The 15736-nt window shown below is 35.8% G+C and overlaps 1 protein-coding gene across 1 annotated transcript in view; it reads left to right on the top strand.

Annotated features, from left to right (window-relative positions):
• Positions 1–15443, top strand: part of cnst (consortin, connexin sorting protein) — a 47562-nt gene extending 32119 nt beyond the window's left edge. Inside the window, exons 9-11 of the mRNA XM_062968959.1 lie at positions 547–1409; positions 8064–8199; positions 9600–15443. Coding sequence (XP_062825029.1) covers positions 547–1409; positions 8064–8199; positions 9600–9805 — 1205 coding nt within the window. The 3' untranslated portion in view covers positions 9806–15443. The remainder of the gene's footprint in view (positions 1–546; positions 1410–8063; positions 8200–9599) is intronic.
• The last annotated feature ends 293 nt before the right edge of the window (positions 15444–15736 follow it).

Raw genomic sequence — 15736 nt, 5'->3', positions numbered from 1 at the left:
TGAGGCGGGTGAGAAATAAAGTCATTATTATTATTATTATTATTATTATTATTATTATTATTGATTGCTTCCATCATGTCAGAGAAAAATTAAAGATATCAAAATCTGTACTCTTGCTGAATAATAGGGATGGGATGTGTGCAGCTCTTGACAGCCCTCACCAATGTCAAGTACACAATTCCCATCTTTGTTGTACAAAATACCGAATTTTATCGGCATCTTTCCAAAGCTACAAAAACTGTACACGTGTGTAACAAATCATTTACATTGTTGCCCAGAGTAGTGTTTCATCATATCTTACATAGTTGAAGAATGAGCAGTGAGTTTATTTTATTCATCAAGTATTATTAGTATTTTATACCTTAAAACTTTTGGAACAGAGTCACTGCTGCCAGACAGGAAATCACTCAAAGCATTAATGGTCGGTGTTATCAGATTAGTGATATCTTCCCCCCCCCCACCTTTCTCTGTTTCAAGCATGCACTCTGTAATGCTGATGTATTGAATTAGTTTGTAATGCTTGAATGCTTTTCCTGTTGCGTTTAGATACACCAATTTGGTCTGGCATTGGGCCAGAGAAAGAGAATCATCACGCAGAGAGGGAAAAGAGCAAGAGCTTTCAGTCTAAAAGCCATCACATGCTTCAGGAGAGGGTTGGTCATCGCCTAGCTGTGGAGAAGGACCACATGGAGGAGGAACAGCAGCACATTGCTGAATCAACACAGCAGCCACCTACTCGGCTCACAGAGAATCTGAGCATGCCTCGCTCTCACTGTTTATCATCTGGGGAAGCTAGTGAAGATGACAGTCAGTCACCAAGAGAAGAACAGTTCTCTGAGGATGTGGCAGAAATAGAAACGGCTACTGAGGAGCTTGCAGCAGAATGCTCTAGTGGGCCAATGATAGATACATTTGTTGTGACAGATGCTGATGATCTGTTTTCCACAGATGAAAATGTTCTGTCTGAAAGAAACTTACTCAGGTCAAAACAATGTTATGGCTATATTGTGACTCCCAGCAGCCAGCTGGAAAGCAGCATACTAAACCAAAAGCAGCAGCAGCCTGATTATGGAAGTGATAAGAAATCTGACCAGGACAGAATATCAGATATCAGTGATGATGGGAGTGCTGAAAGTAGTGTACCACCTATACAGGCTTATGCCACACCTGAAGGAAGACAAGCGGAAGCAATAGTTCTGGAAGAGAAACACGAAGGACCAGAAGACTTCTTTGACAGGTTTTTAAACGGCTGCCTAAAAGACAGAGAAGCGTCTCTGCAAGGCCAAGGAGACTCTGAAATTGCTTCACATATGCTGTCTGATCAAGCACTTTACAATTCAGATGGTTATGCTTTGGATGAAAGCTTTTCTTCACTCGACGAACTTGCAAAACGGATAGAGATTGCTGAGGTAAATACTGCAAAAATAACAGTGTATTCTGGTTTTTGTGTTTACTTCTCTTCCCTGACTTTGTATAGCTGTTAGACATCTATTTTAGAAATAGAAAGCTTGTTTAAGATGATGTTTTGATTTATTTTCTCTTTTCTTACTGAATTTGATTAGTAAAGCATGTTTTTGGGATAAATGATTCTCAAGAAAAAAAAATTGTATATTTTTCAAGGCCACAGCATTTACAATAAACTGCAGTTGTAGCACTCATATGCTGAGGCAGGACTATCTGGATCAATCTGTAGAACTGCCTCTTTAGTTCAAATTCAGGTAAATAAAAACCTTTCACTTACCATAAAATCATGGCTGTCTCATGAAATACAATCACATTTGTTCCCTGTAAAAAATATACTTGGTATTATGTTGCCCCTTTAAAATGAGTGGGGCAAGAGAAAACAGTGACTTAGCAAAGGTATTCTGAATAGGATAGATTGATATAAAAGACTGTATGACAGGAAGGAGGTTTTACGAGTACTTCTTATGAGCACTTTGCATAGTTGCTTCAAAGCCCAAGGTGCCTGTCAGAAACTAGAGTTTAAGGCACAATCTACCTTTTGTAATTGGCTGACCTCCTTGAGGTCTCATCATGCCTCTGAGTGAGTTGAGTCTTCTAGGATGTTGTTGACTAAAGACCAGGTTATGATTTCATCTCTAGAAGCCAAAAGGAGAATTCACCGTCTGTTATCTTTTCTTTAAAATCTTTGTGAAAGCAAGATGAACAAGGTTTCTTTTTGATATAAGTTCAGTAGTTTGTAGTTTGTTTTAAATGTCAATTGTATCATCATTAACTCCAGTAGTACACAGAAATATTTCAAATATTGAGTGTATCCAAGCTGGACCTGTGTTCATGCAAGAATGGAATTCGGTATAATGTTGGGGGCACAGTCTTCTCTGCTGCAGCTCTCTCGACATCTGAGGAAGGAAAATGTTGTTCTAAAGACGTGGAAAGCCATCTGTTACATATTTTGGAGCAAGGCAGGACTGAACATTCTGACTGTACTGGCCATTAACAGACCAGAAATTGTTTTCCAGGTTTATTAGGAATACCCTTAAACAGTCTTCAGCTCTTCTAATAGGTTGTTTCTTTGTAAGGATAAACAAGAAGGTAGATTTACTATCTACCCCAAATTTCTTAAGGGAATATTTAATTTTATGTTGCAAAAATCCATTGAAAATGTGCATTCATGCACATATTTTGAAGTTCTCAAAGAAAACCCATTTCCCTTCCCTAAGAAATTAGAGACAGTATAATGTTGCTACCTTGAATAAAGCAAGAAAGTAGCAAAGTTATGACAAAGAAAGGCTTTGTATTTAATAATTGGACAACAAAGTGGGCATAAAATGCTTTTAAAATTACAAAATAAATAATTCCCATATTTTCTATGGGAACTAAAAATGGATGAGTTTTAAAAAGCACATACTATTGACTTTAACATAGCAAGAATGTGATGTTTAATACTTATCACAGAGGAGTATATTAGGGTCATACTCTATTAGTGTATAAGTTTTCCTTTCCAAATATGTCTCATATCTTGCTGCCAGCTGGCAGACAGCATGGAGAGGAAGAACAGCATTTGCAACACATTGTAGTTTTGAATGTCCTGGTAATCCATAACAGATTTTTAAAATACTGAAAATGTAAAGGGTAGAGTTCTGCTAAATGCTGTTATAGTTTTAATTTAAAAAACAGCACCTTTTAGTAATCTTGAACACTGAGGCTAACAACATTTTATGCCTATTTGAGAAAGACCTGGCAATGATATTTGCTTTTTCTTTCAGCATTTGAACATTTACATAAATAGCCTGTAAAATGTATGATTTAACATGCTTTTGTGTTAAAATCTTGCCTGTTAAATTTCAATACCCATTAATTTAGCCAGGTTGTTTGGTAAAATTCTAACCTAAAATGATATCAATAACAATTAGTAGTAGTAGTAGTAGTAGTAGTAGTCGTAGTAGTAGGCAATTGTAGCAAACATTGAGTATTGTCAACTGTATTTTGACCTTGCAGCCTTTCATCTTCTCTTATTGTAAAAAGACAAATGTACTTATATCATGCCTAACTCCTGCTTGCTCTTCCTTGAACTGGGTTCAGAGTGCTTCACAAACAGACTTTGGTCTCTGAATAGAGCACAGACTGTACCTTGCATCATTCAACAGCAATCTCTCCAAGCCAAATATGGAGTAATATTGGCTGTCTCTTGAGGGAACTTGTTTCCTAGGCTGAGTCAGCTTTACAGCATCAGCCTCGGAAAGATATAAATCAGTTGAAAGTAAAAGACATGGAATGGAAATCTTGTTTGTGTCAGGCAGAGATATATCTTGTAATAATTTCAGAGAATGTTCTGGTTGGGCTGCTGTTCCTGCACATATTAGGGGGAGAGTAAGGAAGGCAGCAGCTTTCCTTTGTTTCCTTTATAATACATATACCAGCTTTAATATTTAAATTTGAATTGATTTTCAAGAATAAAAGCTTATATCAGGAGCCAGCAGTTGTGAGTTCTTCTCCAGGCCCACACACCAGCCAAGATCCGCTACTCAGCCGAGCAACTCCTCCTCCCTGTTCCTGCTTATAAGGACAATGTCCTAATTTTACAATGTCCTCTCCTGTAACTACATTTTTTTTACCTTTTAACAATTGATACTTATGAATTACTCTAGGTGAAACTATGTGTTCAAATACAGTAGAGTCTCACTTATCCAACATTCACTTATCCAACATTCTGGATTATCCAACGCAGACTGCCTCCCGCACAAATCCACAGCTGCTTCTCTAGGCAGTAAGGATTGAACTTTTTATCCATTTAATTTCAGACAATGTTGTTACTGTACGTTAATTTTATGCAATTCTGTCTTTATTTGTACTCAGTTTGATAGTAGCCAATGTTTTCAATGCACTGCAATGTTTTGGTGCTAAATTCGTAAATACAGTAATTATTGGATTGATCTATCTGCCCATTCTATAATAGCCCCATTGGTGATGTGTTGCCATTATTATACTGCATTTTATTGCCCATTTCAACTGTGAAATTACCTTTCCCCATTTCGGAACATTCTGCACTTTGCCTGGGATCTATGAATTAGTCTCCTGTTTTAAACATTGTATACTACATGTTGATTTTAATGACTGTTTTTTACTGATGTTGATGTTTTTATTGGGATAATTGTGTTATTGCTTTGTGCCGCTCCGAGTCCCTTCGGGGAGATGGGGCGGGGTATAAAAATAAAGTTGTTATTATTATTATTATTATTATTATTATTATTATTATTATTATTATTATTACATAATGTTACCATGTATTTCACTGCTTTTTCTGTTGCTTTGTTGTAAAACATGATGTGCTTAATTTGTAAAATCACAATGTAATTTGATGTTTAATAGGCTTTTCCTTAATCCCTCCTTATTATCCAACATTTTTGCTTATCCAACGTTCTGTCGGACTGTTTATGTTGGATAAGTGAGACTCTACTGTACACTGATTTAGAAGATATATTTTAATTTCTGTAGTTCAATTGGAATGTCATCCCTCTTGTGAATCCTTGAATATTTTTGGTCACTCAGTATTAGCAGAAGGTCACAAACTTCCTGTAAGACTTTACAGTGCTATAATTTAGGCCAGAAAACTTTCAACAGTATTTGGTTTCTACTTTGACCACAAAAATATTATAACAGTAAGATATGCTATATTTACTCTGTGGCAGCCTGGAAAGTTGAATTATTTATCAAGCATTATTGTTTTTCTAATATAGCAGAAACAATTAAACTCCCTTCAGAGAAAGGCTACTAGCATCTTCACTTTGTATACTTGTGCAATTCAACTTATTGATTTTATATTTTGAAAGGCTTTACTAATAGAACTAATGTTAGAATTAATGCTTTGATTATAAGCTCTAAATTTTATTTTAAAAACATGTCTTGAAACTTTGAGTATCTTTGAAGGACATTTTAAAATTTTGAGCTCATGCTAAACTTAATATTCTAGTGCATTCCTAGCATCAAAACAAGGGGGTCTTTAATATTCTTGGGTTGGAATCTCATTTTCAACCTATTTAGTTCTGTCAGCATAAGGACTTCAAACAGACACCATATATTGTATCAAAGCTGTGGCCCTGGTGTCAAAGAGTGACCAATACCTTCTTTAGCTGACTGCTTCATTCACAAATCTGCTACAGAACTTTGTCTGTATTGTCTGGAGCAGTTTTCAGGAAAGAGTGTGGTTTCTGGGCTGCATGGCCATGTTCTAGCAGCATTTTCTCCTGACTTTTTGCCTGCATCTGTCTAGCCACAGATGTAGGTGAAATATCAGGAGAAAATGCAGCCCGAAAACCACACAGCACCCCAGTGATTCTGGCCATGAAAGCCTTCAACAAAACACCTTTCAGAAAGTTCAAAATGGTTCAGTAGGGGAGAAGAATTTACAGAGATTACAGTAGGATCCATTTAGGTCACAAGCTTTCTGTGGACAAAAGGAAGCCTAATAAATCCAAGCATATGGATTTCTCTATTGCAGGGCTTCTCAAACCTTTTCAGCCATGGAGCCCATTTTGAAGCTCCAAGAAATATTTATATATTATATAATATTTATATATATTATATTATATTATATTATATTATATTATATTATATTATATTATATTATATTATATTATAATATATTTATATATATATATATATATATATATATGTATGTATGTATGTATGTCAGGTGTGGGCAAAGTTTTGAAGAACAATTTTAGCCAACATAAACCTAACAGTATTTTAGTGGAAGACCCCCAGGGGGCATCCAGTCCAACCCCCTTTTACTATGCAGGATCCAAGTACCCCCAACAAATGGTCGTCCAGCCATAATAATAATAATAATAACAACAATAACAACAACAACAGCCAAAACCACAGGGACCATCCAGTTCAACTCCTTTCTGCCATGCAGGAAAAGCACAAAGCATCCAATGAGCGGTGGGAGGTAAATAGAGTTTTGGAAGCAAAGAAGGTGAGAGGAAAAGGCTTTTGGCAATGAGAGGGCAGAGGGGGAAAGGCATTTGGTGGCAAGGGAGGTTGGATGAAGGGGAGAAGCAGGAAAAAGGAGGGAAAATTTGGAAGAGGAGGAGAATTATGGAGCCCCTCAATATGCTTTGTGGAGCCCCAAAGGCTCCACGGAGCACAATATAAGAACCACTGCTTTATAGAATCAGCTGAACGTATGTCCAAATTCTCCAAATTTTCTTCACTGTCTGTCTACACCAGTGATTCCCAACCTTTTTTTTGACCAGGGCCACACTCCAGCATTAGTACCAAAGGGTTACGAATCAGGTTTTAGACAACTTTTGATTTGGATAGACTACATCAGCTCTAGTTTCTGATACAGAACATATGCCATCCAGTAGTCGGCATCTGCTCTCCCACAGAAAACCATATTTAATAATCTAGAGCTGATGTGTTCTATCCAATGCAATGGTCAGCTCTGCGGAAAGGAGCAGAAATAAAATAAATAAAGAGGAGGGAGGTTTGCGGACCAGATTTTTGTTCTCACGGCCCATAGGTTGAGAACCACTGGTCTACACTCACAAGTTGTGAGAAGGGGCAGGATAGCCTGCTGTAATAAGCAGATCTTACTGTATTGTTGTCCTCCTGTGCCTCCTCCTTACTGATGGATGAAGTGCCACCTTAGAAGAAAAGAACCCCCATAGGAGCTAAACCCATAGAGCGTCAAATTAAGGTGTTCAAGTTCCTAGCCATCAATTCAACTCTCAGAGCTTACTGCAAAATCTGAAGATTTGAAATTGAATGATATTCATGGTTCATCTTGAGATCAGTCAATTTCAACTCCTCTGTGAATTATGTTTGCAAAATAAGTCCTGCTGTTAAGGTCACAATATGGTCATCATCAATGTCTCATTATTTAGAAGGAGCATTATTAACACTATCTGGTAGAAGTTTGAGCTATTCAAGTAATCACATTTCAAATAATATTTCAATTCACACTGTTTCTGCTTATGTAAAATAAATGACATTTCCCAGCACCACTATGTTGTGGTTTCAGAGCTGTTAAAATGTTAATGATGATTACAGGAGTCTGAACATCATGTTATTTGAACTGCCCATGCAAGAAATCCTAGAAAACACAATCATTTTTGTAGGGATGGATGGTAATTGTACTGATTATCTATGTCAATGGTTCTCAACCTGTGGGTCCCCAGGTGTTTTGGTCTACAACTCCTAGAAATCCCAGCCAGTTTACCAGTTGATAGGGTTTCTGGGAGTTGAAGGCCAAAACATCTGGGGACCCACAGGTTGAGAACCACTGATCTATGTGCAGTGTTCAAAGGAAATGCTTTAATTATAAAGTCAACTCTTCAGCTGTAGTAATAATCATATATGCATCTATTTTATCTTGCATTGTATTATTGTAATAACAATGACTTCAGTATTTGTTTCTTCAAATACTAATTTCCTAAGCGTCTTCAAAAAATCTTCAGAGTAATTACTGCAGTAGCAAAATCTAGAAGCAGATATTGTTGTATAATTCTATATAAAACATGATAAAACACATATATATTTTTCAGAAACTCCTATTACTGCATCTTTAAAATAATTGCACTATCATTCTTGTTAAGACTGTTCCTACAGAAGGGCTTGTATCCATATTAAAGAAAAGAGATGACACTGAAGGAAAGACTCTTGCCCAAATCCAGACAAGACAGTCAAAAAGAAGAGTGAGATTCCAAGAAATGGATGATACATTAGATCAAGGTATTCTGCTCAAGTTTTTTCAAGGTTTTTACAAGTTATACATTAATGTCATATTTTCACAGTCATGTAGTATATGGAATTTGCACAACAGAGGTGAGGTATCGCAAGCTTTCTAAATGTGGTTGGACACTAGCCCATTCATCTAACCCACCATGGCCAATAATGAGGTACATCGAAAGTTATAGTCCACATCAACTGGATGGACACATGTTCCCTATCCTTACTATAAAATACTGTAACCATGTTTAACTGACATATGATTTTGGATTTTCAAAGACCCTGATAGCAGCTGTATCCTATAGTCCCATCTTGCTAAACCTTTGGTCCTCCAGGTGTTTCAACTTCCAGAAATTCCAGCCATCTTACCAGCTTTAAGAAATTGTGGGCAGTTTAAGCAGTTTAACCAGCCACCAGTTAAACTTGAAGCCATTTAACTGGTGGCTGGGTTGTCCTGGAAATAAAGGGGTGTGATTTTGGCTGGGCAGGAAACAGAGGTAGCTAGTTAAGCAACAGCTTCAAACCCATCAAAGAGAAATTCATAAAAGTGGAGGGTTGACTGTAATAATCTCATAAATCTTTGGAGAAAGCATGCATATCTAAAACTTAATTGGTACTGAATGCAGTCAAGTCTTAAAATATGTCCAGTTTAGTCACTTATGAATGTATGCCATGTGTGTGGAGTAATGCAATTTAGTAAGCAACATACCCACATTTCCTATGCAGCAGTTTATAGTCACACCTTATATTATTCAGTTTATATAAAACAATGTGCTCCAGGTAAGCAATTAAATACTTTCTCATATCAGAACAATGGAAAATAACATTACAATACTGTTATCTATCTGTCCATCTGTTCACACATATAAAAATATGCAGTACTCACACACCATCCGTATAATTTCAGTTCTCCAGTGATGATTTTCATGTAGTTACACAGACTTCCAATATATGTTGTGGTAAGTCATTAGAAATTGAAAAACTATATTAGCCATGGAAAAGATCCTTTCCTTGCTGAACATTCTTTCCTTGATTATTTGCATTTTAATCAGGCACATGTCAAAGTATTTTTGAATAAAAATGCAAGAATAAAAGCAGAAAGGAATAATATAGGCCATGGATAGTTAAACATTTATAGAGCCCATTTTTTTCTGTGAAGCCAAAAAAGGCAGCCTTTTAAAGTGAACTGTTTTCAGTCTTTTCAATAGCATATAAAGAAATTATATTATCTCCTGTTTGAGCCAACAGTCAGCTGCTGTTAGGTGTGTTCTGGTATTGCTATAACATTTATTCTCCCTTTCCAGAATCAGTGAATGTACACAGTCCAGGCAATATTTAATGACTGAACCGAAATACTTAAACTATGTATGATTGATCATATGTCACATATCTTATATTTACAGAGGAAGTTGGAGGTGGCTCGTGCATTTTGCTGATCTTACTATGTATAGCAACTGTATTCCTTAGCATTGGAGGAACAGCACTTTACTGCACATTTGGCGATGCAGAATCTCCAGTATGTACTGAGTTTGCAACCAATGTGGACTTTTATTGTACTCGAATACTGCAGGGTATAGAGGAGCTTAAGCACTGGATATTTTTCTCATAGAGAAAGGGGATATAAACACCTCATTGACAATTACTGAAGAAACAAATATTCTTCAGTCTTCTTATGACATGGCACCTCCAGAAGATGAATTGCAAATGTTATAAGGACCTAGATTCTGCATAGGAGGCACATTCCAGTTGTTAGGAATATCGAAATCATGCTAAAGTCTCAAGAGGCAACATGAGAAACTGGTAAACATACTGTCTTAACATTCGTCTTTTGAGATGCTGTGATTACCACCCTACATTTGGGACATGAAGAAAAAGGTGATTGCCTTCCTTACAATTTCTGATCTCCACATAATCATATGCAATTTGAACGTTTAGTGCAAGACTATTGATTTTTCTTTTCAGCTACCTGTGCAAAGATATTGTCTCCAGCTATCATGCAATAAGTTCAGACCTTACAGAAATGTTGGCTTTAATTCGATTTAATTAATGTATGTCTTGTTTTTCATTGTCCTGGTGAGTTGTGTAATTTGGAGCAGTCCTGCAAAAATCAGAGCCCTCTATCTAGACTCTAAATGTTAGCCGGCCATGCATTTCAGAATATAGCAACTGCAATAAGGAATGCATTCATTGTTTTATGTACAACCTTGGCAAACTTTGAGGAGTTTTTAAACTACAGGTTTTTAAGATACAGAATTTTAAAAACAGGTTGTCTACACATAGAAAAAAAGCTTATGAAAAGTACCATCTGCATTCCTTTAAAAACTGTTGGCTACATTTCATATTTTATGTTTTAAATGTACACTAAGAAATGTAAAGTGTGCATGTAATGAACACCAGCATCTTACTTGTATACTTGACGAGGAGTCATCATTAACTATACGTCCCCACTGCAAACATGAGTGATGAACAAATTAGGCTATAGACATATCAAAGCTCTTAGTGGTTCTCTTCAGGATAGTGATTTCTATTTGAACATATTATGAAGGAAAGAGATGAACCCTGAGACAGGGATGTAACTTACTAGTTCTGTACCTAAAATGCCTGCCTCAGAATGGGAAGAATTAGAATCTAACTGGTGTTGCTACCCAGACCAATGGAACAATCTATTTATGCAGTTTCACCAGTAGTTCTTTATTATTGTCAAGTCAGGCTTCTGTCTCCTTTGCAAACCATCAGAATTTTGTCTTGCTTCCCTTTTAGATTTTGTTACTCACAGTGGTTAAACTTTTTTTGAACCACTTAATGTAGGAATAAAAAGGGACACAATGAAAATAATAAACAATTGAGAGAACAGAAATAGGAGCCACTGGAAATTTCATACAGTGACATTGCATACTATAATACTTATTTTTTATTGTCTTTGGGTTTGTTAACTTTGATCTGTTTACCTTCATGCCAAGATAATTTTCAAAGTCAAGTGAGAAACCCCCTGCATGGAGTGAAAGTCACAACATGCTCGAAATCGGGCATTTAGCTAACACAGGGCACTGGGTTTTCATTATTTTTGTGTGCCTTAGAACTTTCCAGCACCATCCCTGTGTCTGCAAATAGTACAAATCAGTAATCATGAACCCACATATGTTTGGAGCTGTTTGTCTCCATAATAGGTACTCTTACTGAGGGTTTCCTCTAAAAGAGTATAAACATTGTTTTAGAGAGGAATGTGCCATTCTTCTTCTTTACAAATCCACAGCTCTTAATAAAGGATTCCCTGTAAGCAAACCCTTTCAGAAATATGTTTAACTAACTTAACTAACCTCTCCTCAATTTAAAAGTGGTTTGCCATGTGACACAGAGGGCTTGATGTTCAAAAATGCAAAACTTCCAAAACTAGTAGATTTTATTAAATCTTGTAACATGTCCTAAAGCCAACTTTAACATTAGATGAATGAAAATTTCCATAAGCATTAGTGTGATGGATTACATGCTTGCACTTGCAACTGTGCAAGAAGTTGCACAATAAAAATTCAATTGGATACTGCTTCTGTGTTAACTCTGAAAATGTACAGCCACAAACTTGGTGCTACAAAACAATAGCATTGGACACTGCCCCAAATATTTTAGTTGCAAGTAGAATTTTTAGACTTATTTATTAACCTCAGTTCAGCCGTGAGCAAGCTGTCTACATCAGTGGTTCTCATCCTAGGGTCCCCATATGTTTTTGGCCTTCTGCTCCCAGAAATCCTAACAGCTGGTAAACTGGTCTACATGAATATGGTCTACATGAATATGGAATTGCTTTTTGGGATGCTTTTGAGCAAAGTTTGTAAAGCAATTTTGAAATAACCTAGTGGTCTGCTTAAAGATAAAAGCCAATGTCTTACCTGTGCCTAGATTGGCTCATACATCGAATTAACTTTCCAGGGCTTTATATTTTATATAAATATTTCCATTTCTTCACCTCCCAGATCTCTTCATGAACAAGAAATGAAAATGGATAAAATCAATAAAACCATTGCTTTAAAGATATGAAAACAGTTTTTAAAAAACTTTTCTTAAAACAATCAGAAAAACCACATTGTTTTAAGGGCTAAGGAATGGAGCCAGCCTGACTTACTTTGGAGAAAGTGCCACAGCTGAGCTGCCACTATAGAGAAAGTCCTGACTTGTCTATTCCTCAAACTGACTGTTTGGGGTGGCTAGAAAAGTAGGACACCATGAAATAATATAGTCATCCTCAAGACTTTAGATATAACCAAATAGCTCTCTAGAACTTACAGCTTGCATTGCACTCGATGGGCATAGTTTTTCTCTATCTACTTTCCATCAAATGGGCATGATTTTCTCCATTTTAACATCTGTTGTCATCTTTTCTCAGAATTTAACAAATCTAATTCTTCACTCCCTCTTATGGAATTCTTATCTTCAGGATATAGCTTTCTTCACCTTAACGTCTTCCAAAAGGGGGGCGGGGAGGGGAGTTCAAAGCTCATCCAAAATATAACTGAACACTCTCAAGAAATGGCAGTTCATAGACCAAGCTTCAAAATGACAGCCCAGTTGGGTTTTGAACTCATGCATTAAAGTTCAACTTCAAAGCACCAGCTAAAGTACTCTCTTAATTAACAATGGATAACTATTGAGAAGGTTGTTTCTGGACTGCAGGTTACAATACTGCATATATTGACCTATCCTTCTAAATTATGCTAGTGGAACAATTTTTGGTATACATTACAGATACGGTATCTGTGATTTCATTTTTCCCTGTCCAGGTGTTTCCTAGGCCCTCCTATGATATTCTTGGGCCAGAGGTTCTTCATTTCAATAAGGCTTACTATTGGTTTTGTGTATCCACATGAAGTCTAGGAACACATCCGCTGTGAACATGAGGATTGTACTGTACTTCAGGCTAAGGTTAAAATCCAAAGGCTTCATTGGCTGTACAAAAATGTGTCTACATAGAAGTTGTATTATTTTTTGTTTACTTTTCTGCCCCGAAATTTCCATATAGTACTGAAGATTCCTCCTAAATCTCCCCAGAATGTAGGAAGTAGTTTTGGTGAAGAGGAAATAGATTTTTCAATCAAAGATTTTCCCCTTGTGGCTCTAAGGATTTGTGTACTGTCTGAGCAAGACTTATGCAGGGATTAATTGGGATTTTTATGTTTTGTCTCTTAAGAAAAAATCTGCAATGTCTACAGTTTCCTATGTGCACTTCAAAAGACTATATGCTACGTTATAGCAGTGTTTAAGCTCCTTCAGTAGGGAGGTTTGAGTTTTAAAATGGTACTGGCTGGTTCAGTACATCACTTTTGTCTAGTCACATTGAATTGCTTGACCTATAAAAGGGTTTTCTTATTTTTGTTTTGTATTTTTATGATGGAATGTTGATAAGCATGTATTCAGTAGCTATAATGTATTTATAATTTCTCTGTAGTTAGTATATATTTGGGATTATGTAATTTTCAGTGTGGTGTTCTCTTGAATGTTAAATTAATATTCAGAATAACAATAGTTTTCACCCCTGTTTTAAATGTTTGTGCACCTGATCACCAAAAATATTGAGAGATATAACTTGAAAATGTTTATTTTAAAATTATTCCATGTACAGATATTTTTAAAAGGCGAATACTGAAATTCCTTTTTTGGCATTTTAAAATTATTTTTATTGCACATTTTAAAAGAAGTGGAAAACAATTTTAAAATTATATTTTGCGCTATGGTTTTTAAATAATAGTTTTATTTCCAATAATGGCAGTTAAACAAATGGAAATGATAGCCCTCAATTAAGAACAGTCCCTGTAACACCAGGCTCTAATGAACACACATTATAGCAATTGTTGGGTTAAATTCAGTTTTTAGTGCCAACTAGATGAGACTTTCTGAATGAGTGGGACATACAATATATTTGTTGATTTAACTAGCCCCCATTCATTCAGTGAATGAATACTCATTCAGTACTCTCATTAGAACAAAAATTGTATTGAGCCCTCTATTTCTGCTTTTGGGTTTTTGATATGGAAATCTTATTCCTGTATCCCGCAAGTAGGGTTGGCCAGAGGATCCATATCATAGCTCCCATATTTCCCTTGGGAGAAGCCAATGGCAAGCAAAGGGGAGGGAAGATGGTGTTCAGAGCTGGTGTAGTTTGGGAGCACGTTTATGGTTTAACACCCAACAAAATCAGTCTAGAAATCTTGGGCATGTTTGCATGTCTTGCTTTATCAATCTGTGATGCTGATAGCTAGATACCCTGTTTATATAATGGATTAAACATTGGTACTAATTCTTTTTTTGGAATGTGAATTCACATGCTTTGCAGTGACATTTTACAAATGGTTGGCTGTATAATACAAAGTTGCTTTCCCTGTCTTCTTCAAATATTGTTAAAATCTTGTCTACATAGTATCTTCGACCATGATTCTACATTTTATTTAAATTCAGCAAAATTAAAACAGAATGCTTGTGTGTAAACCTGTGCAGGATCTAAATCTAAATGTCGCGCCAAGCTAGAATAAAAGAATAAATATACGTAATACATTTCTGTTTCAAAATGCTATATAAAATATCATGGCAAGCAACACTTCAAATTACTGTAAAACAGAGAAGTGAGAAAGCAGAGAACATTTTTTTCTGTTTCATTATAATTCATTTGTGGAAAAGTCTTTATGCCACTTTGCAGTTGTTTCTTCCCCATAGGTATTTCGGGTAACATTATCATAAGTTGGACAGAATGGAAAGCTATAACAGTACAATTCTTTTCTTTGAAATCATGTGAAATCATATGGTGTGGAGAACTTTTATTAATGTACAAAAATAATTGGCTGTTTAAAAAAATTGGATTCTACTTATACAGCACATTCTTTCTAATCACTGCCGATGACATTACTAATCTTTCAACATATGGATGTGGATAAATTACTGCCAACAATGGGAATATTTTAAACTTATGCTTTTTCGGCAATGGACAGGTAAAAATTCTAAAGCCAGATAAAGCATAAAGTTGCATTTTGTGAGCATGGCTAACTCACATACTCCTAAAAGTTTAATAAAAGGGCTGTTACATAAGAAAATATTGTCATTTTTGTTCTTCTATAATGTAACCTACAGACAGTTCAAAGTTGTTATCTGTGATAAATCTCACCTTAGCTACTGATGGCAAAGGGAGGAAATTACTGTTTGAAAACATCAATAAAGATTGTAATGTCTGAACATAAAAACAAAAATAAAGTATCCCTGAAAAAATGCATCATTTTGAATGTCCTCATTAATAGTAGACATAGTTAATGTGTTTTAATGACAATAACTGAATAATGTTGCAACATTTATTTTTGTCCTACAAAAAAGTGCAATTGTAAAATAAATTACAATATCAAATTCTTGTAGTTTATTTATCTGAAGATAACAATATCCAGCATATTCAAAAGCAGACATTCCAACTTTAACAGTGTGGGTGGGGAAGAAGACAAAAGTGCACTGAGAATGTTCCAGCAGAGAATTAATCTTTTAATATGGGGGGGGGAGGGTCTATCTTTCTCTG

This window comes from Anolis carolinensis, chromosome 1 (genome assembly GCF_035594765.1).
Source record: "Anolis carolinensis isolate JA03-04 chromosome 1, rAnoCar3.1.pri, whole genome shotgun sequence".
NCBI classification, from domain to species: domain Eukaryota; kingdom Metazoa; phylum Chordata; class Lepidosauria; order Squamata; family Dactyloidae; genus Anolis; species Anolis carolinensis.
The sequence above is the reverse complement of the archived record's forward strand: the minus strand, read 5'-3'. Positions and strand labels throughout refer to the sequence as shown.